This window comes from Talpa europaea (genome assembly GCF_964194135.1).
Source record: "Talpa europaea genome assembly, chromosome: 14".
NCBI classification, from domain to species: domain Eukaryota; kingdom Metazoa; phylum Chordata; class Mammalia; order Eulipotyphla; family Talpidae; genus Talpa; species Talpa europaea.
This window is the reverse complement of record NC_140082.1, coordinates 12,227,665-12,254,846: the sequence shown is the minus strand read 5'-3', so window position 1 is coordinate 12,254,846 and position 27,182 is coordinate 12,227,665. Positions and strand designations below refer to the sequence as shown.

At 41.9% G+C, this 27,182-nt stretch overlaps 1 protein-coding gene and 1 pseudogene across 2 annotated transcripts in view; one reads left to right on the top strand and one right to left on the bottom strand.

Moving 5' to 3' along the window:
* Positions 1–1,924: 1,924 nt before the first annotated feature.
* Positions 1,925–2,711, bottom strand: LOC311183659 (GTP-binding nuclear protein Ran-like; annotated as a pseudogene). The gene has a single exon. The product of its transcript is annotated as a GTP-binding nuclear protein Ran-like (transcript).
* Positions 2,712–7,863: 5,152 nt separating this feature from the next.
* Positions 7,864–27,182, top strand: part of SPPL3 (signal peptide peptidase like 3) — a gene marked incomplete at both ends in the record, with an annotated part of 111,802 nt that continues 92,483 nt past the window's right edge. The window contains one exon of the mRNA XM_084253202.1: positions 7,864–7,886. Within this exon, the coding sequence (XP_084109328.1) occupies positions 7,864–7,886 (23 nt within the window). The remainder of the gene's footprint in view (positions 7,887–27,182) is intronic.

Genomic DNA, 27,182 nt, shown 5'->3' with positions numbered 1-27,182 from the left:
AAAAGAAAAATACCGGATGGTCTCACTCATAGCAGGAATCTAGAAAACTTAAATAAGGGACCAGGAAAATGAATAACTATAAGAAAGTGAAAATCAAAATCAACAAAAAACTATGAACCAGAGACACTTTTAGGGGGGCGGGGGTGGGAGGGGAGGGATTGGGGTCAGAATGGGGGGGCTGCAATTGTATGGGGAATATAACAATAAAATTCATTATTAAAAAAAAAAAAAGAATTTAGGGTCTCTATAATGTATTACTGACAATGTCCAGCACACAGAAACCAAATGTTAGGCATACGGAGAAACTATTCATTCTCAAAACCCAATCTCAAGGACCAAAAAACATGACCCAGATATTGGAATTAGCAATATTCCAATATTGGATTTTAAAGCAACCTTTACATGCTCAAGACTCTAAGTAAAATATAGTCATAATGGATGAGCAGATAGAGAAACTCAACAGAGAAATTTAAACTATAAAAAAAGAACCAAATGGAAATTCTAAGCTGAAAAGTATAATAATGGAAATGAAAAAACTGGCTTGATAGGTTTTATAGCAGAATGAATATGGCAAAGGAAAGAGTCAGTGTAATTGAAGAGAGATCAATAGAAATTACTCATCCTGAAGACCAGGGATAAAAAACTGAAAAAAATAAACACAGCCTCATAGACCTATGGGATGACATGAAAATATCTACATACACTATGTAATTCAAATTTTAGAAGAAGAGGGAGCATAGGGCATAAATATATTTGAAGAAGTATTTGCTGATGATTTCTCAAATGTAATCAAGGGTAAATTTACAGATTAAAAAACTCAATGATGCTCAAGCAGAATAAATACAAAGTTGCCACAGTCCAACTACTCAAATCGAAAGACAAACAGAAGAATTTTAAAACGGTCAGAGAAAAATGACTTAAACAGGGAAATGATAATATAAATGACAACCGACTCCTCACCACAAAGGAGGCTGGACCCCCAACTGATAAATACTTTTAAAGTGCCAAAAAAAAAAAAAAAAAAAAAAAAAAAAACACCTCTCAAACCAGATTTCCACATTCAGTGGAGATATTCAATTAACCCCCAGAAGACAAGGAAAGTGGACAAAGGAACAATAATAAAAGATAGAACAAGTAGAAAACAAATAGCAAAATAGCAAAACCAAAGTTTAACACATCTGTAATGACATCAAATATAAATGGACCACACTTTCTAATCAAAACACAAACTGATAGAGAAGCAAGGTCCCTATAGATGCTGTCTACAAGATGCATACTTTAAACACAAAGTTACCAGTGTGAAAGTCAAAAGATGGAAAACAATGTAAAATAAAAACATAAATCATAAGACTGCTGGAATGACTATGTTAATATCAGATAAAGTAGGCTTCAAAACAAAGACTGTTACAGACATTTTCACAGTGATAGAAAAGGCCATTCATCAGGAAGATATTACAATGTTAAGTATACATTACCCAATCCTAGCCCTTTAAGTACACGAAGCAAAAATGGATAAAATTAAAAGCAGAAGTAGATAAACACAATCATTTGAGGGTTTTTTTTTTTAGATATTTGAAATGCAACTTTATTCTGACTAAACAAAAAGGAATGAGAATGGTGGTAACAAACAATATTTCACCACTGAACTCTGGGATGTGACTATAGCCATCTTACATTTGAAACTCAAGAAGGAAACAACTCTGTTCCAAAACAGCTAAATCTTCAGGTCTAAAAAATGAAAGCTTTCTTAGCTTCCGCATTCATTCCAAAGCCCATTCATCTCCTTCAGCATTCCCAAGTTTCAGCGCATGATCTGCTTAGCTATCTAATAATGTGGCAAGCGCACCGCACCACCGACATCACAGGAGAGTTGCCAATAAAACTAAACTTCTGATCCTGGACTCCAGCTTCTTCCTTTCACAGGTCATCCTCTGTGACCTTTTGTCAGAGCAGTTGTCTGAGCAACCTCTAAATTGTGCTCACACGGCGCTGCCCAAGCTGTGTCCCTGACTACCTCTGGTGGGGCCAGAACAGACATAACAAACTCCAAGTTAGGGTCTCCGATTAATTTTCTAGCAAGCCAAAGGGAGGGCTTGTAGTTGTAGTTCCTTTGGGCAGAAATGTCATAGTACTGGAGATTCTTCTGTCAGTGGGACACAATAGATTTTACCTTAACTCTCCTGTCCTTAATGCCCACTTTATTGCCACACAGCACAATAGGGAAGTGTTCACATATTCATATTAAATCTCTAGGCCAGTTGTAAGTAACTCTCTTACTTCTTGTAAGTAACTCTCAGTGTTACAGCAAACATGATAATAGCTCGTTGGGCTTGGATATAATTGCCATCTCTTAGTGCACCAAATTTCTCCCAGCCAGTTCCATCCCATACGCTGAACTTAGTAAGTCCATTGTTGGTATGGAACATAAGAGGATGGACCTCAATACCTACATAGTTACAACACAAATTCACCTGTCAAATGATGTTTCACAAATGTAGTTTTCCCAGTGCCACCATCACTGACACAAGTTTGAACTGAACTTGGGGTTCTCCTTGGGCAGCCATCATGATATTACATCCAGAAGTGTCCCCTGAATTTTCTGAATGAGGGCGAGAAAGACCGTGAAAGTGCAATTCAAATGCCCACAGATGAACGGGGCCCAGCCATGCAAGGATGGAGGGAACTGGAGATTTATATCCCTCCTTCCCTCCCCCCTCTCTCCCTTCCCCTCCTAGCCCCCTTCCCCCCACCCAATAATTGATACTACTACTAGACAAAAAATCAGTAAGGACTTAGAAGAGTTCAGCAACATTTTCAACCACCTTGATTTAATGGACATTTATAGACCACCACATCCCCAAATAATAGAATGCAATTTATTTTCAAGTGCACATGGAATATTCACCAAAATAAGGCATATGCTGGATCATAAACAGATTTTAACAAATTTCAGAAGACTGACATCTTCAGGAGTATATTTTCAACCACAACAGAATTAAATTAGAAATCAGAGCAATAAAACATCTGGGAAAGCCCAAAATACTTGGAAATGAAACAACACCCTCTAAAAAGTCCATAGTATACCTAAATGAGTTGAAAACTTATGTCCACAAGAAAATTTGCATCTCATTGTTTATAACTACTAAATAGTGTTGGAGGAGAGTTTATATATGGGAAATCTCTGTACTTGTCCATCAATTTTTCTGTAAACCTTGCCCAAACCTGGGAACATCTGAGACGCCCTGCAATAGGTGAATGGATAAACAGACTCTGGAACATTCATACAATGGGTCTTTATTTAGTGATAAAAAGAAATGAGCTCTCAAACCACAAAAAGATATGCAGTAACCTTAGAAACATATTACTAAGTGGAAAAAAGTGAATCTGAAAAAACTATAGATTGTATGGTTCCAACACCTACATGGACCCCAACACCTACAGTAGTTACTGTATGTACTTTAGTAATTATATGACATTCTGGAAAAGGTAAAACTATGGAGACAGTAACAAATTTGGTGATTACCAGGGGATGGGAGGAAAGGAGAATGAATAGGTGGAGCACAGGGGAATTTAGGGCAGTGAAACCATCATGACACTGTAATCGCAGGTACATGTCATTACGCAATTATCACACCCCACAGAGCGTATAACACACACAGCAAAACACTGTAAATGACGGACTTTAGTCACCTCTATTGGCTCCTCAATGGTAGCAAATGTACCCTAGTAACAGCAGACACAAGTAATAAGGGAAATTGTGTTGGCGGAGAGGGCATATGTAGGAAATCTCTGCACTTTCCCATCAATTTTTTCTGTAAACTTAATACTGCTCTAGAAAAGTATCTTTTAAAAAACCCCACAATCACAGAATGTAAGTACCTGGTGCCTACCTAATACTTCCGAAATTCTGTCTCCCTATAATGTGTCTTAACAGATTTCTCTGCCCTTAAAGATCCTCTTCTTTGCTAAGAGAGGATCATGTAGGGGACAGGATGCCAACCGAATACCAGATCATGGAGAGAATCATGGGACTATCAGGCAAAACCAATCATTCTGAAGCCCGGCTCCCCTCTTGCACACTCAAGTATTCATCCCATAATCTTTGAGCATCTCGTCTGAGCTAAGTTTTTCATTGGGAGTTGCAGGTACAACTGGCAAGAATCCAGAGTCTCTTCCCACAAGACATCCCCAATCCAGAGGGAGAGAATGACAGGTAAACAGCCAGAGACAGCTCGTTGTGTTAAGCCTTATGACCTGGTACCTTCAGGGGCTGTGAGTACAGAGAAGGAGTCACTAACCCAGCCTAGGTTTGGTCAGGTGAGGCTTTCTAGAGGAGGTGACATAGACGCCAAGCTTCAAAATTATCAGTAGCAGTTAAGAGGCAATGAGAAAGCCTCCTGGGCTTGACCAGATATCTGGAAGCAAAAATAAACAGCTCATTGGGAAGTGGCAAGTACTTAATTGTGGAATGTGGCTGCCTGTGTGCGTGTGACTATTGGGGGTGGATGGAAGAGGTGAGAAATGGGCTGGAGGGGCAGGCCTGAACGGCTGACCCTCTCAGATGTGCCTACGCAGCCCAGCCAGGCCTGGCAATGCCTGCTCCCCAGAGTCTGTGCCTCAGGCAGATGACGCGACCTGGAGAGACTCACCAAGTCTCTTTTGAACACACGAGGTGGAAGGAGTGATCCTATAATTACCTTGGTGATAATTAGAGGAACTTCCATGGACTCTCTCAATAATCATTGCACAAGCTGTGGCCCTCTCACCTGCGCAGGGAGCGGGGCGGGAGGAGCCAGGCACCTCTCCTGTGGGGAGTCAATGCTTGCATCTACTGCCAAACACACCTGACTCCCCAGCTGAGGTCCACAGGTGCCATAGATACACCTGGGGCTGCTCCAGTTTGGAGCTGAGTGCTGCTGGCAGAGGGGCTGGAAGTCACACCCGAGTGCCGCAGGCTGGGCAGCCTCCAGCCAACCCACAGGCTCAGATTAATTTCAGGCTTGGCCTTCTTGGGATTTCAAGTGTACAGAGACCCTGACTAGGACCTGGTGGTGCCTTCTACATCTGGGCAACCTTAGCCTAAGATGCTCAAGCCACCAGTCAAGTCTCTAAGCTTATACTCCATCTTCTTGGGATACAGGGTTCTGTGGCTGGAACACTTCCATCCCTACTAAATGCTACTGGCTTCTTCTGCATTCACATGTTTCCCCCAGAGGCACTTTGAAGCCCTCTGGTGTAGACTGAAGAAAACCTTTCTTCTTATTTCTAAACCCATACCGTCACCAGATTTCTCCATGCTTTCTTTCACCAAATTTTTCTCAGTGCAAAGAATGGCCCCTTTGCTTGTGAGAAGACCTTGCTTTTCTTTCCTCCTCCTGTTTCAGCCTCTCAATGCCAACTTTTCATGTGGCTTTGTCTTCCATGACTCATTGGGAATGAAAGCTCAAGTAAACTGCCCAGGGGCTCAATGTGTCACTTTTGTTTCATTAGCGACATGTCTGGTCTGTTTGTTCTTAGCTCTCCAGAGAAGGCGCTTCTGCACCTCCCAAAGCCACTTGTGCCAATGGCTTCTGGTCTTTCCCAAAGGGCCTGCAGTTTCACTGGTGCCCCTCTGAGACTCAGAACAACTGTGTGTCACGTTCAAGGGTACAACCGGTACCCTGTAAAAGCAGCTGACAAAGCTGTAATAATTACGCAAATGTGAAGAATTTAGTCTCTTTGATTTCTCGCAGCCCCATGATATCCCCACATTCAGTGCAGCTCATAGGTGGGAAGATATTTGCAAGCTGGACTCTTCTGCTGTGAATAATCAGAGGAAGGATCCCCAATGATTTTCTTGGGGCCCTGCTTCACATCTGCTCCAAGAGCTCAGTCTTTTCAACTGGCCCCTTCCCAGGGCTCTCTGGTGGAGCCTCAAGGAAACACGTTGAACCTGACTAGTTCTGGCACCTGCAGCAGGGGAAGGAGGAAGGAGAGCTTGCTTCTGAAGGAAAAAATGTACTTGGCTTTCTCATTAAAGGGTTACCCTTGGGGAACAGGCAAGTGGCAGGTGTATGGGCAGTGGCCAACTGATCCATTTGGAGATAGATTCAGGGCGTGGTATTCCCCATAAGCCTGGGCAGGTCCTGGGAAACTGGAGCAGAGCTAAATCCTGGCCTGCAGTTGGGCAAACCACAGAGCAGCTTGAGTGTGCTGGTTTCAGGTGTGTGTGCTCTGCTCCCTGTGGAGACTGGGGGTCCAGGAGGGTTAGTATGACTGTTGCCCAGGCAGACTTCTAAAACCTGTAGCTGCACTGACCATTTTCATTCATGAACATAAAAACTGGCAAGGAGGCTTGGCTAGGCCCTTCAAACTATGCAGCTTTTCAGTTTCTTTTTGAAACATCCCCCGGCACAAATCATGTCACCCCAAACTGTCACATCTTCAGGCCTGCCTCATGCCATTCTCTCTTCCTAGAATACCCAGGATGCCTTTTCTTTTCCAGACCGCTTGAGTCACTCCTAGAGAATCATCCCCCAGTGCCCAGGGCTCAGTTTCTCTCTCTCTCCTTGCTCTCCCTAAGCCCTAGACTCACCATTGGTCTCCCATCTAGCTCTACCACGTCGACTGCTCCGGTGAGGCCTTTTTGCTCAGCTCCTCTCACCCTTGAGGTGTAAGTTCAAATGTCACCACCTCCTTTAGATGCCCCCCCCCCGCCCACTCTGTACTAGTAACCTCTGTTAACATCCTCATACAACTTAGCATCTGGAATTATCTTCACTTACAGCATGGGCGATGTCTCTTCCTCACGAAGGAGGTCAGAGACCCAGAAATGAGTTGATTCAGAATCAGCACCCAATAAATATCTGTTGATGGATTGATTAAATGAAGCAAAGGATGGGGTATTCCCCTTGGCACCCCGAGGACGTGGCACGGAGCCTGGGCGCCATAAAGATTGGCTGCTCGGATTATTTGCTGAATGAATGAATGAATGGATGGATGGACGGACGGACGGGCGGACAAGGACCAAACCACAAAGCGCTGCAGCAGCGCTCTGCCCGCGGGCCGACAGATGACTGACAGCTGGGGACCCTCGGCCCGCAGACTGTTGACTGACAGCTGACAGCTGAGCGGCAGCGCGCGGACGCGCCGCGGGGCCGCCGATTGGCCGCCGCAGCTCCTCGGAGGGGCCGGGGCCGGGGCCGAGGCGCGGCTCCGCGAGGGGAGGGGCGGCCCCGGCGGCGGAAGCAGCCCCACCGCCCCGAGCCCGGCGCGCCGCGGGCGCCTCGCACCGCGAACCGCCGTCTCCGCGCATGTGCCCGGCGCGAGGGGCGGGGCGCGCGTCACGTGAGCGTGTTTTGGGCACGTGACCGAGAGGGCCCGGACTCGCCCCGCCCCCCCTCGCCTCCCCTCGGCGGGTGTGAGCCGAGCGGCCTCGCCTCAGCGCCTGGCGCCCCCCTCAGCCCCGCCGCCGCTGCCTCCGCCCGCCGGCCATGTCCCCCGGCCGCCGCCGCCGCCGCCCGAGCGCGGCGCTCCCGCGGCCCGGCGCGCAGTGAGCGCGGGGCCCGCTCGCCGTTCGCCCGCCCCGGGGCTCCCTTGTTCTCCAGCCGCCGCCGCCGCCATGTTGGGTTTAGAGCCGCAGCGGAGCCGCCGCGGCCGCCGCCGGTGAGGCAGGCCGAGCGCGGAGCCCGCCCCGCCCGGGGCCCAGGGAGCGGGGCCGCCCGGCGCGCGGCCTCCCCCGCCTGCCGCCTCCCGGACGCCGGCCCGCCGCGCACCCTGACGAGCGAGCGCCGGGCCCCGGCCGCGCCTTCCGCTCCCGGCCGAGCTCCGCGCCGCCGCCGCCGCCGGGCCTGGCCGAGCCCGCGGCGAGCCCGAGTGAGCGCCATGGCGGAGCAGACCTACTCGTGGTGAGTGCGGGCGCGGGCGCCGGGGTGGGAGCCGGGGCGCGGGCGCGGCCGGCGGGCCGGGGCCGGGGGGGGGGGGGCGGGAGGAGGAGGAGGAACAGGTGCGCGTCGGGGGGGCCGCGGGTTGGGGGTGCACGCCCCCCGCTCCCCCACCAGAGGGGGCGGCTGCCGCTCCGGGGAGGCGGCGAGCGGCGGGGCCCCGGCGTCCGAGCAGGGAGAGGGCGGGGGAGGCCGGGCGGGTGTCATCCGGCCGGGGGCGGAGCAGGGGATGGAGAAGGGCCCTTGGACCCCGGGGGTGGGAGGCCCACGGGGGGGGAAGCCGAATCCTGCCCGCACCCCGGAATTGACTTGAGGGGGCGGCTCCCGGGCGGGCGGGTGGGCAGGGTGGAGGGGCGGCCGCGGGCAAAGGTGGGCTCTGGGCTGCGGGTAGCGCCGTGGGGAACAGGTGATGACAGGCCCGACTTGGAAGTTGAAAACGGGGAGAAGCCGCCTGAGCGGGGGCGGCTGGGGTGGGCTGGGACCCGGCGGGGAGAGGCCCAGGTGTGAGGAAGGAAAGCACCGCGGGCCAGCGTCTCCGGAACGGGAGGGAAGCCCCTCGTGAGGAGGGTGGGAGGGGAGCCTCTCTGGGTAACCAGATTCTGCAAAGGAGGTCGTCGGGGACAGTGGGCATGGGCTGACGCTCTCTCAGGGTTGGTACTTGGTTCCGCCGAATTTGGAGTGGCCCGGTGTCAAGGATGGAGATGCAGGATCTGCAAGGAGGTTATGCCCATTTTTATGGGACTTTTAAAGTTATTAAGCGGCTTGTTAAGGAACGAGAAGCCTACTGTGTAGTTTATGGAGTGAGAGAACCTGCCTGTCCTGAGAAAGGCGTGTCAGGGGTTGGCACGCGGAGGTGAAATATTTGCAGGAGAGCTTGAAGGAATGATGATCCCATCCGTGAAGAGTGGAAATTGGATGGTGGGTAGGAATTAATGGTTGGAGGCCGTGGAAGCAAGCACAGGAAGATTGTCGGGGAGAGGGGGTTGGAAAATCTGGCTGCAATCTAGAGAGCTTGTTGGGAGATGGTTTACTCTTGGAAGGAAATGTGGTTTGGAACAAAACTGTACAGGCTTTCCCTTCATAGAATAGAGTGCGCTAGAGTGGAAAGCACTTGGCGTTTGGAATTGGCAGACTTGGTCTGGACGGCCCGTTCACCCCTAGTGTGCTTCGTAGCTGGACAAGATAGTAAGTTCTCTGTACCTCTTTCCTTACCTCCAAAATAGGGGAATTACCATTTCTATAGACTGAAAGGAGTAAATGAAGAACTCGCCAAGGCATCTGGCAAACGGTAGAGTGTGAGAGTCGAACCCAGTGTGTCAGCACATATGGAAAGAGGATTAGTAATTGAAGAAGACAATTCAAATGGAAAATTCAGTGATGTATTCGACATATACAATCTCTAAAAGAAGATAACGGAGTGAAGGGAAGACACTACAGGCAGAGTTAAAGTCTTGGTGAGCAGTTGTGACGGCGTGTGTATTTTTAAAAGGTGTTTGATTTGATAGAGGAGCAGTGGACTGCCTCTCGCAGCAAGTGGTGCGGAGTGTTTTCCTACGGCAGAGTGGGAACTGCAGGTGAAGGTGCTTTGTGGAAACTAACTCATCTTGAGCTTACACTTTAGCTCCCCTGAGGTGCTGATGGCTGCCCTGCTGTTGTTACTGTGCTAATGTAGAAAGAATAAACACAGAAATGGGGAAAATGAGAGTATTAGTAGGTTTGGTCATACACTACCTCTATGTGTTGTTCGCTCTATTAATTCAGAGGACGCTATTTTGTGAAGTTAGTCTACAAGATTTATCCTACTAAAGCTCCCTTTATTTGTTTTAATGGCAAAGAAACTTGGAATTAGAATGCTTAGCTCCTTGCTTTTAGCATGTTTTGAAATGAAAAGCTCTCACGTCATCTTAAGAGAGGGTGGTGTATGAAGGGAAAGGATTGGGAAGCCAGGCAACCTTCTAGTCAGTCCTTCATGGGTCAACTGAGTATTAACACAAGGAACTTGTATGTGTGGCATTTAATTTACACTCATTTAATTCTCACACATCCTTTAGCTAGATGATCTTCCCTGTTTTGTAGAGGATGATGCTGGCTCAGGAGACCAAGTGATTTGTGTTAGATGCTTGTGATATTTTTATTTGGCATGAAATCTCCCATTTTTTTGTTCATTCTCATTGAAATATAAACATGGAAAAGGTATTCCTTAAGTATATGTAAACTGGTTTTGGGATTATCTATCATTTTGCAATATCTTTGTCACTGTTCACTTGGAGTTGGTTGTTTTTTTTTTTTTAATAGACTTGCATTTTATTTGTCTCTGGCCTTTAGGAAAAGTCAACCTTGTGGCTAGTACTGTGACATTATAGATTTGTCTGAGGATGGAGTCAGTAAAGAATGTAAAACATGAAAATAGGTTCTTTTAGGGTTTTCATATAAGACATGTATATTATAAAACGAGATAGGCCATGAGTTGGTAGTTACTGAAGCTCATTGATGAGTACATAAAGGTGCATTATTTTATTCTGTACACTTTTACCTGTTTACATTTTCCATACTAAAAAGCTTTTTAATAAAGTACTTACAACTAAATTCATGCTGTTCTCTGGTTTCTTGTGCTTGCTTTCTTCTCAGCAAATTCTCTCAACATTTTGTTAACCCAAGGGTCCAATTCAAATTCCATTTTCTCACCACCCTACTGAAAGTGATATCTTTATTTTTAATATTTGTACTTCTCTCTGCATCACTCCTTTCTTTTCATGTGTGGATACTTAGTCTTGTCACTAGATTGTAAACTCCTTGGGGATAAGGATGCTGCTAGGCTAACCTTTGTCTTCCTACTGTGCCTTGAACATTGTCTTGCTGGTAGCTCCTGCTTAGTAATATTGAGTAATTGAATATGATAGATTTTCAGGGTGGTTCATCCTTTGTTGAAAGAATATTAAGTGTAAGGGGAAGCTACCCATAGATGAGTGTCCATAATCCGTATTTTATAAAAGAGAACATTTAACACCCAGTTTACTGGCATCCCAGTGCTGTGAGAATGAGGGGTGCTACACTGTAATAAAGTTTTAAATGAGACTTGACAGAAGAAATTAAAATAATTGGTAGTAACACCACAGTCTTTATCAGGATTGAACTACAAGATTTTGCTTATATTCTTTTTACTTATAAACACAGAGGAAGTAAAAAAAATGCATGTGAAAACACACATTGAAGGTGCAAACTAGACTTATTAATTTGAGAAAAATACCTTGCTTAGTGTATATTTATGAAGTTGTTTTGCCTTAAGTTCTCTGAAAAACAGTTGTTTTTTCATGGAGTTAATGCAGTACTGTATATAACTGCACTTGAATCTTCTTAAAAATTACTTCTGTTAGGGTTAGTGTCGAAGATAAAGGAAGTCAGACCATGTAAATCTCTTTCAGATGAATTTCATTGTCAAGGTAGCATCATCATCATTTTTTCTGTTTTCTATGTGCTGGGATTTTACAAGCATTGCTAATGAAACTGAGCCTCAAAGAGTTTAAGTAACTTTTAGTCCATGGAGATAAATGGTAAAAGGGTTCAAAGTCAGGATTGTTTGACAAGAATCTTGACACTGAATCTGTCCCTCTTCTGCAGTCACTGTCCTTAAACCAACCATCTTTTGCTTGAGTTCCTTGATCTCCTCACCGGGTCCCCTCCATTCTCCAGATGATGACCATTCTCCCAGGTGGCCTTCTAATAAAGTCATCTTGTCCGTTCGCTGCTTAGAACTCTTAAAGGGCTTTTCGCCAAAGAATAAAATCCAAATCCCTTAGTATAGCCCTTCATGGTCTGGTTTTGTGTGTCTCTGAGGGACGACAGACAGTAAACTAAAAAAGTCACAGCAGGGTAATTATTTCTGTTTCAATAGAAATCCAGTGTCTGGCATAGGAAAGGTGGATGGTAAATTTTTAGGATCTAAGGACTGCGTTACATTGAAGTGATAATGATCTGATAATGGGCATTGTTCTGTCAGGTATTTGTAAATAATGCTAAACCTGAGAATGAAAAACAAAGCAGGTCTCTAGAATTAATGGAAGTCACTTCTACTTTTGGATTAGTGTTGTTTTATTGTGTACGTTGTGATCACATCTGATTATAGTCATCTTTGCATCTGTTTTTCAGAGAGAAATTATTTGGAAATGTGTGTCTAGCATTGTAGATTTTAATTTGTTCATTTTTTTTTTTTAAGATTTATTTATTTATACAGACAGGAGCTGGGGTGTAGACCAAAGGTGTGGGGAGTGAGAGGATTCACCAGAGACAGAGTGGGGAACAGAACGGGCAGACTGACGAAATACACTGCTGAGGGGAGCAGCAGGCGAGACAGAAAAGGTCTGCTGTGCCTTGTGGGTGGCTCCCTGGCCAGGGATCGTGCTACAGTAGCTCCAGATACCTTCATAGTGCTGATGCTTAACCCCTTGAAACCACCAGGGAGGGAGGCCCTGTTGCTTATTATTTTTAAAACCTGTTTTGGCTGTATTTGAAGTGCTGTGGTAATGTTTTGGGATGCTGGTGATAGGTGATCAAACTAAAATTAGCGAAAGCTAAGACCATGAATTTCCATTGAAATAATTTTTCTCAATGTTTGTTATGAAGTGTTTGGGGGAGGGCAAGAGTTTGTAACCATATCAGCCTGTAATTTATCAAGAAGTACTATGAACTTTTAGCCTGATATTCATGCATTTCTCAAAACAGATTTCTATGTGATAATTTTATTTTACAGATGCATATATCATTGTTTCAATTATTCATTGAAATTACATAATATAATTGTGTTATGTCAACATTAATAAATTTAGTTTTCATCATTCTTATCTGTTTCATTAAACTAGCTCATGAAAAATCAAGAGATAACCTAAGAAGTGAATGTCTAACCACGTGATGTTGACTATATTTGGCATCTGAAACTTTCCGTAAGATTACTCTTGCTGGCAGTAGAGCCCTAAGTATATTTTGATTCTAAAATTCTGTAATGTTTTTGGAGTTTGATGGTACCTTCTTAGGAGTAAAAAGGAAGTATTGGTTCTATTTTCTGTATAAATCAAGAAACGTTTGCAATTTTTGACTTTCTATAGCATGTACTTTTTTTTTTAATTTTTTTTAATAGAGGCATGTTTTATTTATTTGTTTGTTTGTTTGTTTTGTTTATACATGCACTGGGTACAGTCAGAAGCGCGGGAGGGTGAGAGAATTCCCCAGAGCCAGAGCGGGGAGCAGAGCAGGCAGAAGGACCGAAGTACACTGCTGAGGGGAGCAGCGGGTGGCAGGAGAAGTCTGCGCGCCATGCGGGACCCTCCTCCGGTGGCCGGGGAGCAGCTGGGGATCGAACCGGCGCCACAGAGGCCGCGGGCAGCTTCGCAACCCAGCGCTCAACCGCTGCGCCACCGGGGAGGCCCTATAGCATGTATTCTAATCCTTACTTAAAGAGTGTATAGGGCCTCCCCGGTGGCTCAGCGGTTGAGTGCTGGGTTGCGAAGCTGCCCGCGGCCTCTGTGGCGCCGGTTCGATCCCCGGCTGCTCCCAGCCACTGGAGGATGGTCCCGCATGGCGTGCAGACCTCTCCTGCCGCCCGCTGCTCCCCTCAGCAGTGTACTTCGGTCCTTCTGCCTGCTCTGCTCCCCGCTCTGGAGAATTCTCTCACCCTCCCGCGCTTCTGACTGTACCCAGTGCATGCATAAAAACAAAACAAACAAACAAATAAATAAAACATGCCTCTATTAAAAAAAAAAAGTTTAAAAAAAAAATAAAGAGTGTATATAGAATATTTCTTTTCTGTAATTTTAACGTCTTAAGTGTCTACAGGGATGGATTCCAAGAGACCAAATTTGATTTTACAGAACAGATCCAATTAGTACCCAAGATCCTTGCAGTGAATTGTTACCTCTCAGATTTTGTTAATAGGTTTCATGAGGACCACAGTTTAAAATAAAACAGCCCCACTAAGTTGTCCTGATAACATCAGCCCCTATCAAAAAGTTAGGTTTGAAAATATTTTTAAGGTAATAGGTCAATGCATATGGTTTATTAGCCTAATAAGACCTCATAGAAAATCCCATTTCTTGGTTTGTAAGATTCACTCTAACCTGGTAGGAAAATTTGATAATCGCTGTTTTGGAGTTCTAGTATTGATAGTGAAGGCCACTAAAAGGTTAAAAAAAATTTTTTAATTTAAAAAAAAAAGAAAGTGCATTTCAGTGGAGGTGTGCCCTGGCTGTTTTTTACATAGTTAATTACATTGAATATAAGTGATCACTTAAAAATATTAAGTTTTCTTAAATCTCACTAAATTTTCGTTTGAAATCCTAAGGTATGAGGATCTAATTCTGTTCTGATTCTTTGAATCAGAAAATCTTAAATAAGAACAGTTTTCTTCTGGGTTTATTTGTGACCCAGTCTCATCTTAATCCCAGATTGTATTTTGTACCATGGTTATGGCTCTCTTACTAAGCACAGGATTGTTATGAGGATTCATTGAGATGTGTGTGAAAATGTTTGCAAACTGCTAAGTATAATATGAAAGCAAGTTTATTTGTTCTCTACATTGTAAATCATGTAGGTTTGCGGGAGTTCTTCATTACAGAAATGATTTTTCTTTTTGTTTCATAATTTAACTGCCCTTTAAACTTTGAGTCATCCATTCTAGTGAGAATTCTACTTAGCTGTCCAAATGATGCCATATTAAAAGAAAGTTTGCAAATTGTCATTGGCAGATTGTTACCTTTGAATTGTATTATAAGGTCATCTTTTAGTCACAAGTTTAATAGTTCATTGCTGCAAAACAAAGATGAAAAAATGTGAATTGACTAGAGGCAGGTTTTCATAACAGTTTTATTTTGAGCATTTGAAGAATTTTCCCAATAATCTGCTCAGCTGTTTTCCTCATCTGCTCAGATGAGGGAGGACTAACCTTAGAAGGGATGATCTTAGTCTTGTCTTGATTTTCTTTTGGAATGCACAGGAACAGCTTCTGCCCTAAAATGCCTGAGGAGGGGCTGTTAGCTATTTCTTATCTGTTCCTTCACTCCACGCCAAATCCAGACTGGCAAACCCACTTTCCTTCTTCTGAGAACCTGAGGCTTGGGCTTCTCTCATGACCTAAAAAGAGCATGTGGCAAAGTGTTGTTAATTGTTTCTTCAACCTGGTCATATACACATTCTGACTTAAGAACAGTGCTTTGTCTTCTTGTTTCCATCTCTTAATTTTTGCCCAGAATTTCTAGTTTGACCTTCCAAATTGCCTAAATCATCCAGCCTTGTCTGATCGCCCTAACTTTTAAACCTTTGACCATATGCTCTGACTTTATAAACTTCCAGAAATTTACATACATTTCTTTAAAATGCTTGCAAAAATGTTACCAATATTACTGTTGCTTAGTTTCAGACAAGAAATTCTCTTAGCTATGTCGTTGATTAGGACAAGCATTAATACCTTAAAAAGTTTAAGATCTAAAAATATTTTCAAACATAACTTTCATAGGTCCTCAATCTACTGATAACACAGAAATACCACCTGAGACCACAGCTATGCAAACTTTAAAGATTTCAGATGTCAGTTAACTAAGCAGGGAGCGTATAGAGGAGAGAGAATGGAAGCCTGCAAGTGCAGACTTGGGCACTCACCTTTGAGAGAAGGGAGGAAGGAGTCACAGGAAACTCCATCAGATGCAGGACAGTTAGGAAAGTGCAATGGAGATGAAAGAAAAGGCACAGAATTTTTAGCATCAGAAGTGTTAAAAAAAAAAAAAAGCTACAAGGTTCAAAGAGAATGAAGAGAAAAAACAGACTTGAATTTACAAAGGAAGTCATTACTGAAAGTGCCCTAACAAAGATCAGAGTAGTGAGGGTGAAAACCAAATTTGGGCCGGGTAATGACAAAATAAAGGCACCCTTGGATATTGACCATTTGCTTGAGAAATGAGATGTGAAAGACTTAAGAGCAGGATGGTTGATAAAGACAGCAGGGTCATAAAGACCTTTTGCTTTTAAATAAGGTAGTGAATTGTGTATTTGAAGGCAGGGAGACTAAGAAATTGGTCTTAAAAAGAGATTGTTCTGTTGTATATGATTCAAGATTTTTACTTGGATTTCAGTTAAGAATTGCAATGAGGCCAGGCCTCCCTGGTGGGGCAGGAGTTAAAGTCTCAGTGCTATCAGTCATCAGCCATGAGTTTGATCCCCAGCCAGGGAGCTAACCCACATGGCACAGCAGACCTCTCCTGTCTTGGCTGCCAGCCGCTCCCCTCAGCAGTGTATTTCAGTAGATCTGCCTGTTCTGTTTGCTCCACACTCTTGTCTCTGGTGAATCCTCTCACCACCATCACCCCCATCCCCTGCACCTCTGGCCTACACCCCAGTTCTTGTATACACAAATAAATTTTTTTTAAAGTTTATTTTTTATTTTATATAATTTTACATCATTCTTCATTTTTATACAATATATGCATTATCATCTCTGATACAGTCCCCATGAAATTCCCACCACCAGTTCACCCGTGTACCATCACCATAGTCCCTTGTGCTCGTCCCACCCCTGTTTTGATACAGCTCCCTCCTTCCCACCTGAAAAATATCTCTGGCTTATAGTTAGTTGCCTGTTGATTTTTACTTTATTATAATTACTTTTTTTTTTTCAACTGATCCCTTATTTGGATCCCCTACATTCCTCCTATAAGCGACACAATCTGGTATTTTTCTTTTTCTTTCTGGCCTATTTCAACTGAGCATGATCCCTTCCCGCTCCATCCATGTTGCTGCTAATGGCATGACTTTATCTTTTTTGATTGCTGAGTAATATTCCATTGTGTATATATACCACATCTTCTTGATCCAGTCATCTATTTTTGGGCTTTTGGGTTGTTTCCATAGCTATTGTAATAGTGCTGCAATAAACATAGGGGTGCAGATGACCTTTTGAATTAATGTTTTTGTGTCCTTTGGGTAAATACCTAGAAGTAGAATTGCTGGATCATATGGAAGCTCCATTTTACCAGTTTGAGGAACCTCCATACACCTTTCCATAGTGGTTGGACCAATTTGCACTCCCACCAGCAGTGCAGGAGAGTTCCTTTTTCTCCCTATCCTCACCAACATTTGTTATTGCTACCTTTTTATAATATGTACCATTCTCCCCGGTGTAAGATGGTATCTCGTGGTTTTGATTTGCATTTCCATGATTACAAGTGATGTTGAATATTTTTCATATACCTAATGGCCATCTGCATTTCTTCTTTGGAGAAGTGTCTTTTTAGCTCTTCTGCCCGTATTTTGACTGGGTTATTTACTTTGTTTTTGTTGGGTTTTGTCAGCTCTTTGTAGAGCTAAAAAAAATAAATATGTCTTTTTTAAAAAAGTGCAAAGAGAACTTAATAGAAATGAATAGTTGGGATATATTTAGTCTTTGTTTCTTTAGGTCTTCACATGGTCACTATTCAGATTGTGTTGTATTTGAATGTCCTGTGGCCTTTTTTTTTTTTTTTAATTGCCTACAGTATAAAACTCAGCACCTTGAGTCTGACTTTCAAAACAATCTGACTTTGTAATTTTACTTACCTATGTTTTCTTTATAATACTTAGTTTAGCCAAGGAATTACTCACTGTTTTCCTCTGTTATTTAAGCTGATCCATGCATCTGGCTAATCTTTCTCTCAAATCTTAAGCAGGTGACTCCTACCCATCTTTGAAGATCTAATGGAAACACTGTCCTGCCCTTTCAGGGCCATCTAATAGGGCTCATAATTCCTGTACTTTTTTCATCTGATGGTGTCATAGGGCAGGCTCCTCTGACCTTGTATTGAATGTACTTGTAGGACTATCTTCCCACCTTGACCATGAGCTCTCTAAGGGTGAGGTCAAAGTCATTAATTTCATAGTACAAGTATATATACTTAATAGGTGCTCAGTTTGTTTTTTTTAAAGAATCAGTATTTTAGAAGTGAATGTTGCTGTATACTGTAGGTGTATTTTAGAAAAGAATGCCTTCCTAAAAATATGGCACTTGGGGAACATGGAAGAGAAAATAACTTACCTAATGTCCACTGTTCTGTGAAGAACATATAAACTTGATACTGTTAAGTTTGGTCAAGTGTTGTGGCAAAATTCGCCTAATTTCCTAATATCCATATAGCACCTAGAGAGAGAAAATGACTCAGCCCTAGAACAGAACTAGGGGAGATATTTGCTGTGTACCATTGGCTTTTTAGAGTAGTCATCTTCAGTTATCTCCAGTCTTATTTGAAGTTGACCACAGACTAACTGCTACCAGTTCATTTAAAGTTTCTCTCTCAAGCAGGCACTTGTTAAATATGTGACATGTATTATTATTTGAAGTGGAGAAACGAATCTTTTTGCAGTTAGCAAAGTAGCTTTGGGGGGGGAAATATCAGTAATGTACTCAAATGAAAATATTTTGCAGGCAACTTCCTTTGAGGTATAAAGAAACTGACTTCTGAGCAACTTAACACTTTCTATTTTGTTACTATTTCATAATTTCACATTATTTGTATTTAAACTTTTGTTTAAAAGCACTAATTGTTTTTTAAATAGAAACTTGTTTTTTCATCTTTTTTTCTGTTTCTGAAAGGCTTTTTTCTTTCAACTCATTTCTTGTCTCTAATAATATTCTCAAAGGGGAAAAAAATCTCTTGGCCTGGTGTGTGCGTATTTTAAATTTCATAAATACAGTAGTTCCTCAATCTTAGGTCAGAATTAAATAAACTAGTCACCTGAAATAGGCACAAGCCATAAGTTGGGGGGAGGGGCTGGGGGTTTGTTTTGGTTTTGAACTTTTGCACACTATGCAGTGGTGAGAAAAACCTGCAGGCCTAAGAATGATGCATGGCACGGATACACGTGGGTGGCAGGGGTCCCGAAGCCAAGATTTAGTCCCTTCTTTGTTCCTAGATGGCCCTCCCCTGTGTCCCTTTGCATTTTGCCTCTGCGTCTTTCAACTGATGTTTCCTTGTTCTCCTTGTAAAATTTTGAGGACATGTATTATATTTGTTCATCTTTATCACATAGTTTATTAAAATGAGTATCATTTACATTTGGTTTTTAAAATAACAACCTTGAAAAAGAAAATTAGTAAGATGAAAAAGTATGTGATATCTTAAATTTCTGTCAGCCCTCAGTTTTAGGGCTTCAAGGGACAAGCATCAAATACCATCCAAGATATATAGATTACTTTCTTATTTTGAATAAATGACACTATTATTCAAGGTGTTAGACCAAACCCACCTAGATTAATAATCACTCCTTAATTAATGGTACCTTTTCAGAATACATTGAGAGAATTAGTTATGCCATTAGCTATTTCCACAATAATAATGCATAACAAATTACCCCAAAACTCAGTGGCTTAAAATAGCATTCAGATATTCTCAAGGACCTGGAGGTTGACTGAGATAGCTTTGTTTCTTGCTTTAAATCTATCAGGTAGCTTGGTGATTCTGATTCCTGTGTGTTCCTTTTGGGCAACACCCACCCAGGGAAGTTCTTGCTGCAATGGCAGAGGCATAGCAAAAACTTGAGGGCAAGCAAAAACTTGCAAGACTTCTTGAGGCTCAGGTCCAGAACTGACACGCTGCCATTTCTGCTTCATTCTTTCCACTCAAGCAGTCATATGGTGGAAACCCACCAGAGGAGCTACAAAACCAAACAATGTCCCTCTTGTAGGAGGAGCTGACTAAGGAATAAATTGGGGGAGCGGGGAGTGAGCAATTAAAACCAATAATGCAAGGGCCTCCCCTTGTGGTGCAGCGGTTGAGCACTGGGTTGCAAGGCTGCATGCAGCCTCTGCAGCGCAGTTTCGATCCCCGGCCGCTGGCAAGGGTCCCACAAAAAAAAAAAAAAAAAACCCCACCCAATAATGCAATCAGTCACAGTTGAAGTTCCTTCTCTTTCATACAGCTAGTTAGCTCTTTTTTATTCTGGGCTAACATGAAACATTTCATGTAGTCAGATTCAATAGTCAAATTCATATAGGTCTCTCTATTGGTCTCTATTCTGGTTTTCATTCTAATGTTTCTTTTTTTTTTTTTTAAAGATTTATTTATTTATTTATTTATACAAGCAGTGGGTACAGTCAGAAGTGCCAGAGGGTGAGAGAATTCACCAGAGCCAGAGTGGGGAGCAGAGCAGGCAGAAGGACTAAAGTACACTGCTGAAGGGAGCAGCGGGCGGCAGGAGAGGTCTGCGCGCCATGTGGGACCCTCCTCCGGTGGCCTGGGAGCAGCCGGGGATTGAACTGGCGCTGCAGAGACTGCGGGCAGCTTCACAACCCAGCGCTCAACCGCTGCACCACCGGGGAGGCCCATGTTTCAAATTTTTAAAGTGTGTTTTTTGAGATGTAATTCACATACCATACAATTCTCATTTAAAGTGTACAATTTAGTGGTTTTTAGTAGCTTTACAGAGTTGTGCAACCATTGGTACATTGGATTGTAGAAAATTTTTTTATCCCCCAAAGAAACTGTCCATTAGCAATTACTCCCCTCTCTTCGCTTTCTTCTTAAATCCTGGCAACCACTGATGTTGCTTTTAGTTTCTATGGAATTGCCTATTTCATAAAAATGAATAATACAAGATGTGGGTTATTACTTCATTCACTTAGTATAATATCTTCAAGATTCATCCATGATGTAGCATGTGTTGGTGCTGCATTCCTTTTAATTGACAAATAATAATCCTTTGTATACCACATTCTACTTATCCATTCATCAATTGATGGACATTTGGGTTGTTTTCACTTTTTAACAACCCTATCCTGTGAACATTCATGTATAAATTTTTGTGCAAATGTATGTTTTTATTTCTCTTAGGTACATACCTAAGAGTGGAATTGCTGGCTCATAGAGTTTCTGTGTGTTTAACATTTTGAGGAGCTGTCTAACTTCCAAAACGAAAGTACCATTTTGCAGTATATTCCCACAAGTAATGTACAAGAGTTTTGATTTCTCCACATATTCACCAACACTTGTCATTGTCCATCTTTATCAGAGCCATCCTAGTAGGTATGAAGTGTGTGTGTGTATGTGTGTAATGTTTATTTTTAAGGGTTTGTAGAGAAAAAGCAGTGGTTTAAAACATTACGTTTGTTTGTCTTTATAGTGCCAAAGTTGAGTCTCAGTTTGTTCCTAAAAATCTAGCACTGAGGGAAAAAATAAAACCTTTTCACCCACAGATTTTTATTTATTTATTTATTTATTTTAAAGATTTTTTTTTAAATATTTTTTTTAAATAATAAATTTTATTTTTATATTCCCCATACAATTGCAACCCCCCATTTTGACCCCAATCCCTCCCCTCCCCCCCCGAAAAGTGTCTCTGTTTCATAGTTTTTTGTTGATTTTGATTTTCACTTTCTTATAGTTATTCATTTTCCTGGTCCCTTATTTAAGTTTTCTAGATTCCTGCTATGAGTGAGACCATCCGGTATTTTTCTTTTTCTTTTTGGCTTATTTCGCTGAGCATGATCCCTTCCAGCGCCATCCATGTTGCTGCAAATTGCATGTGTCTATCTTTTTTGAATGCTGAGTAATATTCCATGGTATATATGTACCACATCTTCTTGATCCAGTCATCTATTTTTGGGCATTTGGGCTGTTTCCAAAGCTTAGCTATTGTAAATAGTGCTGCTATAAACATAGGGGTGCAGGTGCTCTTTGGAATTGATGTTTCTGTGTCCTTTGGGTAAATACCTAGGAGTGGAATTGCTGGATCCTATGGAAGCTCTATGTTTAGTAGGTCCAGAAATCTCCACACAGCTCTCCATAGTGGTTGGACCAGTTTGCACTCCCACCAGCAGTGCAGGATAGTTCCTTTTTCTCCACACCCTCGCCAACATTTGTTGTTGCTAGTTTTTTTAATATGTGCCATTCTCACTGGTGTAAGATGGTATCTCATGGTAGTTTTGATTTGCATTTCCCTGATTACAAGTGATGTTGAGCATTTTTTTCATATGCCTGTTGGCCATTTGCATTTCCTCTTCAGAGAAGTTTCTTTTTAGCTCTTCTGCCCATTTTTTGACTGGATTATTTTCTTTGTTGTTGTTGAGTCTCATCAGCTCTTTGCAGATTTTTGTGATCAGTCTTTATCATTAGTGTTGTCACCCACAGATTTTTAAGCCAACCTCAGATAAATTGTTTCTTCTTTTTTGGTAAGTAAATGGCTGGATTACTCTGGCATTACTCTGGCAACCAGCAGCATCAGTAATCCTGGGATTGTTAATGATTAAGTGTTTTTGGGGTGGGACATGGGCAATGAGGGGAGTGTTCCATGCCTGTTCTTTGGCAGATAAGTAATCACTGGAGGAATTAATTGTAAAATAATCATCTTTCCTGAGATAACACTACCCCATAGAAATATAGTATGAGGTGTGTATGTAATTTAAAGTTTTCTAGTAGCCATATTAAAAAGTAAAAAGAAACAGGTGAGATTAATTTTAGTAATAGTTTATTTTAATCCAGTGTATCAAAATTACTTATATCATTGGATGTAATCATTACAAAAATTATTAACTTCAAGAGCTCAGTAGCTGCAAGTGGCTGGCAGCTGCCATATTGAAAACATGATCCTGGAGACCAAAGAGTCTATGATCTAGAGCTCTTCTTTTACATATATGCTGATCTGTGTTTTCAGGCGGGGTGGGGGGTAGGGATGGATAACTATTTGATCAGCTTATTCCTGGTTCTTTAATTTTATGATGCTACTGCCTTTCCCCCCCACACACACCCTTTTTTTTTTTTAAGTTTTTTTTTTTTTTTTAAGATTTATTTATACAAGAACCAGGGTACAGGCCAGATGTGCGGGAGGGTGAGAGGATTCACCAGAGACAGAGTGGGGAACAGAACAGGCAGACTGACAAAATACACTGCTGAGGGGAGCAGTGGGCCAGGCAGGAGAGGTCTGCTGTGCCATGGGCCTGGCCGGGAGGGAACCTGTGCTGCAGAGGCTGCGGACAGCTTCACAGTATGGTGCTCAGCTGCCTGCACCACCAGGGAGGCCCTGCCTTTTTTTTTTTTTTTTTTAACATGGAAGAAGTTCTTCAGAGTGGTACAGAGAGACAAGTTTCTTACAGATTTTTGTAAGTAGAGATGAGTTAGCAGGAGGAAGAGTGATGTAACTCATTATTAAGGATCTACCAGACTCTCTAGTTCTTAGCAAATGAAATCTGTTTACACTGCTATTGTTTGGTCCTTATTCTAGTTTTAGATGTTCAGGGTCTACTTTGTCCTATTCTTTATCAGTTATATACTGCTTATACCTGTTTGACCATATAGTTACTTGGTTAGACAGAATAAGGTTGTAATTTGATCTCTGTAATTAAAGAATGACTGTTGGGGCTCCACTTTAGTAACTAAAGCAGAATAAAAGGTATCCTCTCTCTTCTAAGAATTTATGTCATTGTTACAGATTGGGTCAAATGCCAGCAAGTGTAATTAAGACAATTTCAAAAAAAAGGAGATTTCAGAGTGGGCCATTGTACAGACATTGTGTCCTAATCAATCATTTGATTACTAGAAGGACTGAGTTTATCAAATCAAAGTTTGTCTTAGAATTTGATTGCCTTACTCATAGCTTACATTTTCTAATTTGCCTCTGTTGAGTTTTTTATATACATTGATTTTGAAAGTTCCCAAGTATTTTATATTTTGACACCTTCGTTAATGTCACGTTTGAAATGTGCTTGAAAGCCTTAGCTTAAGAGAAATAGTGTCCTTTAGTCGTTAAGTTTGAAGGGCTTTGATTTGTTGGTATTGTAAAATATTAACTTAAGAAGTATACATAATTAAGAACTATTTTACCTGTTCTTAACTATGTGCACAGCCTAAGTGACTGAGTTCCAAGTTAGTTGTACCAGTGGGGACAGAACTGGAAGCTAAACTCTTCTCTGGTCCTATAGACTAGATAATGCTGCTTCTTTGGTGGTAAAACCTAATTTAGGCCTCTTCTTTTAGCAAAAGTACAAGATTTTAACTGACATGAAGTTTTTTATAGTACCTATTTATCCCACTTACTGTGACTCTTCACTTGGCTGAAAAAGTGTTTGTTTGATTATGGGTACTGCCTGAGACCCCTGCTGGGATGTTAGATAATCCTAATAAATGTACTGTTTGCCTTTCTAAAAGCAGGAAAAGGAAAACCAGAATTCTGAAACATGTCTGGTTGTAAGAGTTAATCATCAAATAAAGGAATACGGAACTGCAGTACATATTTTATCTGTGCAATTTCGGAAAATGCAGATAAATACAGAGAAAATCACCAACCCACAGAAATTCTTCATTAAATTTGTTATATATCTTTCAGTGTTTTAAAACTATGCATATGCTTATGACTTTTTTTTAATTACACAAAGCAAGTTCATGGTTGGAAATCAGAAATTCTGAATAAATAATAAAATTACAATTACTTAAATTTACCTAGAAAATTCATAGTAACATTTCATGTTATCCTTTGGGGAATTATGTGATAGAAACTATTGATCATTTTTCACCTCAAAGTAGGAATAAGCTCACACTGTATTTTAACTTATGAGTGATATTTAATAGCCACAGAAAAATTAATGCTGTGTATAGAAGTGATGAAGCATAATAATACACTAATGAACCTCACCAACCCGTTAAAGAACTACAGGATTACTAATTCTCTTGAAGCTCAAGCTCCCTGTGTACTCCTCCTTGACCTTTCTTCCTGCCTCTGTCCCCCACTCCCCTCAGAGACTTGCAGGTATTTTGTATTTACCATGCCCTTGCTTTTAAAAAATCTAGTGTTACATTTACTATGTTTTTATGTTTCACTGTAACACATAATGCTTATTATGCCTTACTTTTATGGACTTGGGTATTAGAAGGTATAACTTGCTGTCTTTTATAACTTGCTTTTTTTCAGTCAGTATTGTTTCTAAGGCCTCCCCGGTGGTACAGCAGTTGAGCACTGGGTTAAGAAGCTGCCTGCAGCCTCTGCAGCACCAGTTTGATCCCCAGCCCCCCAGTGAGGGTCCCACATGGCGCGACAGACCTCTCCTGCTGCACCCGCTGCTCCCCTCAGCAGTGTGTTTCGTCAGTCTGCCTGTTCTGCTTCCTGCTCTGGCTCTGGTGAATCTCTCACCCACCCGTGCTTCTAACTGTACCCAGTGCTTATTTATTTATTGCATAAATAAATAAATAAATCTTTTAAAAATATATATATATTGTTTTTAGAATTTGTCTCAGTTGTTGCTCTCATTTCCAGTGCTATATAATATTCATCCTTTGGATATACCATACTTCATTTATTCTCCTGTTGATAAATATTTAGGTTGCCAATTTGGGGCTATTTCAAAGCATTCTGCTGTGAACGTTCTTGTATATATACCTGGTTCATGGTGTCTATGCCATGAATCTATTGGTCTCTCTTATGATGAGTGCTTTTGTGTCATGCGAAATCCTCTATGACCTGAAGTGGATTGGGCTATGGCTAATACTTTGCTTTTCACATAACACATTCTTAATCTAGACCCCAGATTAAATTAAGAATTTAGTCCAAATTAAGATGAATTTAGATGAGACTAAATTAAGTCATCTAGAATTGTTTTATTTATCTGTGGGTGAAAAAGGAATCCACTTGTCCTAGTACGTTTATTGAAGTCCCTTTTTTCCTCAGTGATCTCTAGTTTCACCTCTATAAACTATTTCTGTGTGTGTGTGTGTGTGTGTGTGTATAACGTGATAGTGTTTTGTTGTTAAGTGATACTTTACTTTTTTCATTACTGTAGTTCAAACATCTTTTCATTACCTTTAAATACCTTAGATTAGTTTTTTTAAATTTTTTTTATTTTGGGCCTCCCCGGTGGTGCAGCAGTTGAACGCTGGGTTGCGAAGCTGCCCACAACTTCTGCAGCGCTAGTTAGATCCCTGGCCACTGGGGGAGGGTTCCGCATGGCACGCAGACCTCTCCTGCTGCACCTGCTACTCCCCTCAGCAGTGTACTTCGGTCATTCTGCCTGTTCTGCTCCCTGCTCTGTCTCTGGTGAATCCTCTCACCCTCCCGTGCTCTTGACTGTACCCAGTGCTTGTTTAAATAAATAAAATAAATCTTTAAAAAATATATATTTTATTTTAACATTTATCATTTTTTTACATTTTTTAGACAATATTTGCTTCCCCCACCCCCTCAGATTGAGTCCCCATAGAATTTCCTTCCCCATTGCACCATCACCACAGTCCCCTGTGCTCCTCCCTCCCTCCCTGTCACCCCTCTCCCTCCTCCCCCCCTGCAGTATATCTCTGGTTTACAATTGTCTGTTTTTGCTTTGTTGTGTTTTGTACTGTTAATATTTTTTCACACCGGTGTCTTATTTGGTTCCCCTATATTCCTGTTATAAGTGAAACCATCCAATATTCTTTTTCCTTCTGGCTTATTTCACTGAGCATAATTCCTTCTAGCTCCATCCACGTTGCTGCAAATGGCATGAGTTTATCTTTTTTGATTGCTGAATAATATTCCATTGTGTATATATACCACATCTTCTTGATCCAGTCATCTATTTTTGGGCATTTGGGTTTTTTTCAGGTTTTACCTGTTGCAAATAGTGCTGCAATAAACATAGGGGTACAGGTGCTCTTTTTAATCACTGTTTTTGTGTCCCTTGGGTAGATCCCTAGTAGTGGAATTGCTGTATTGTATGGTAGCTCCATTTTTAGTAGACTGGGGAACCTCCAGACAGCTTTCCACAGTGGTGGACCAGTTTGCACTCCCACCAGCAATGTAGGAGAGTTCTTTCACCGCATCCTCGCCAACATTTGTTGTTGCTTGTTTTTTTGATATGTGCCATTCTTACTGGTGTAAGGTGGTATCTCAGTGTGCTTTTGATTTGCATTTCCCTGGTTATAAGGGATGTTGAACATTTTTTCATATGCCTGTTGGCCATTTGCATATCCTCTTTGGAGAAATGTCTTTTGAGTTCTTCTGCCCATTTCTTGACTGGATTGTTAGTTTTGTTTTTGTTGAGCCATGTGTGTTCTTTGTATATCTTTATGATCAGTGCCTTATCAGTTAAATGGAGTGCAAAGATTTTTCCCCAATCAGTGGGGTGTCTCTCTGTTTTGGTTAATGTCTTAGGCTATACAGAAGCTTTTCAGTTTTATGTAATCCCAGGTGTTTATCTTTGCCTTCACTATCAGTGCATTGGGTGATGAGTCTTTAAAGATGTTTCTGAGATGTATGTCTTGTAGTGTTTTACCTATATTTTCTTCTATATAT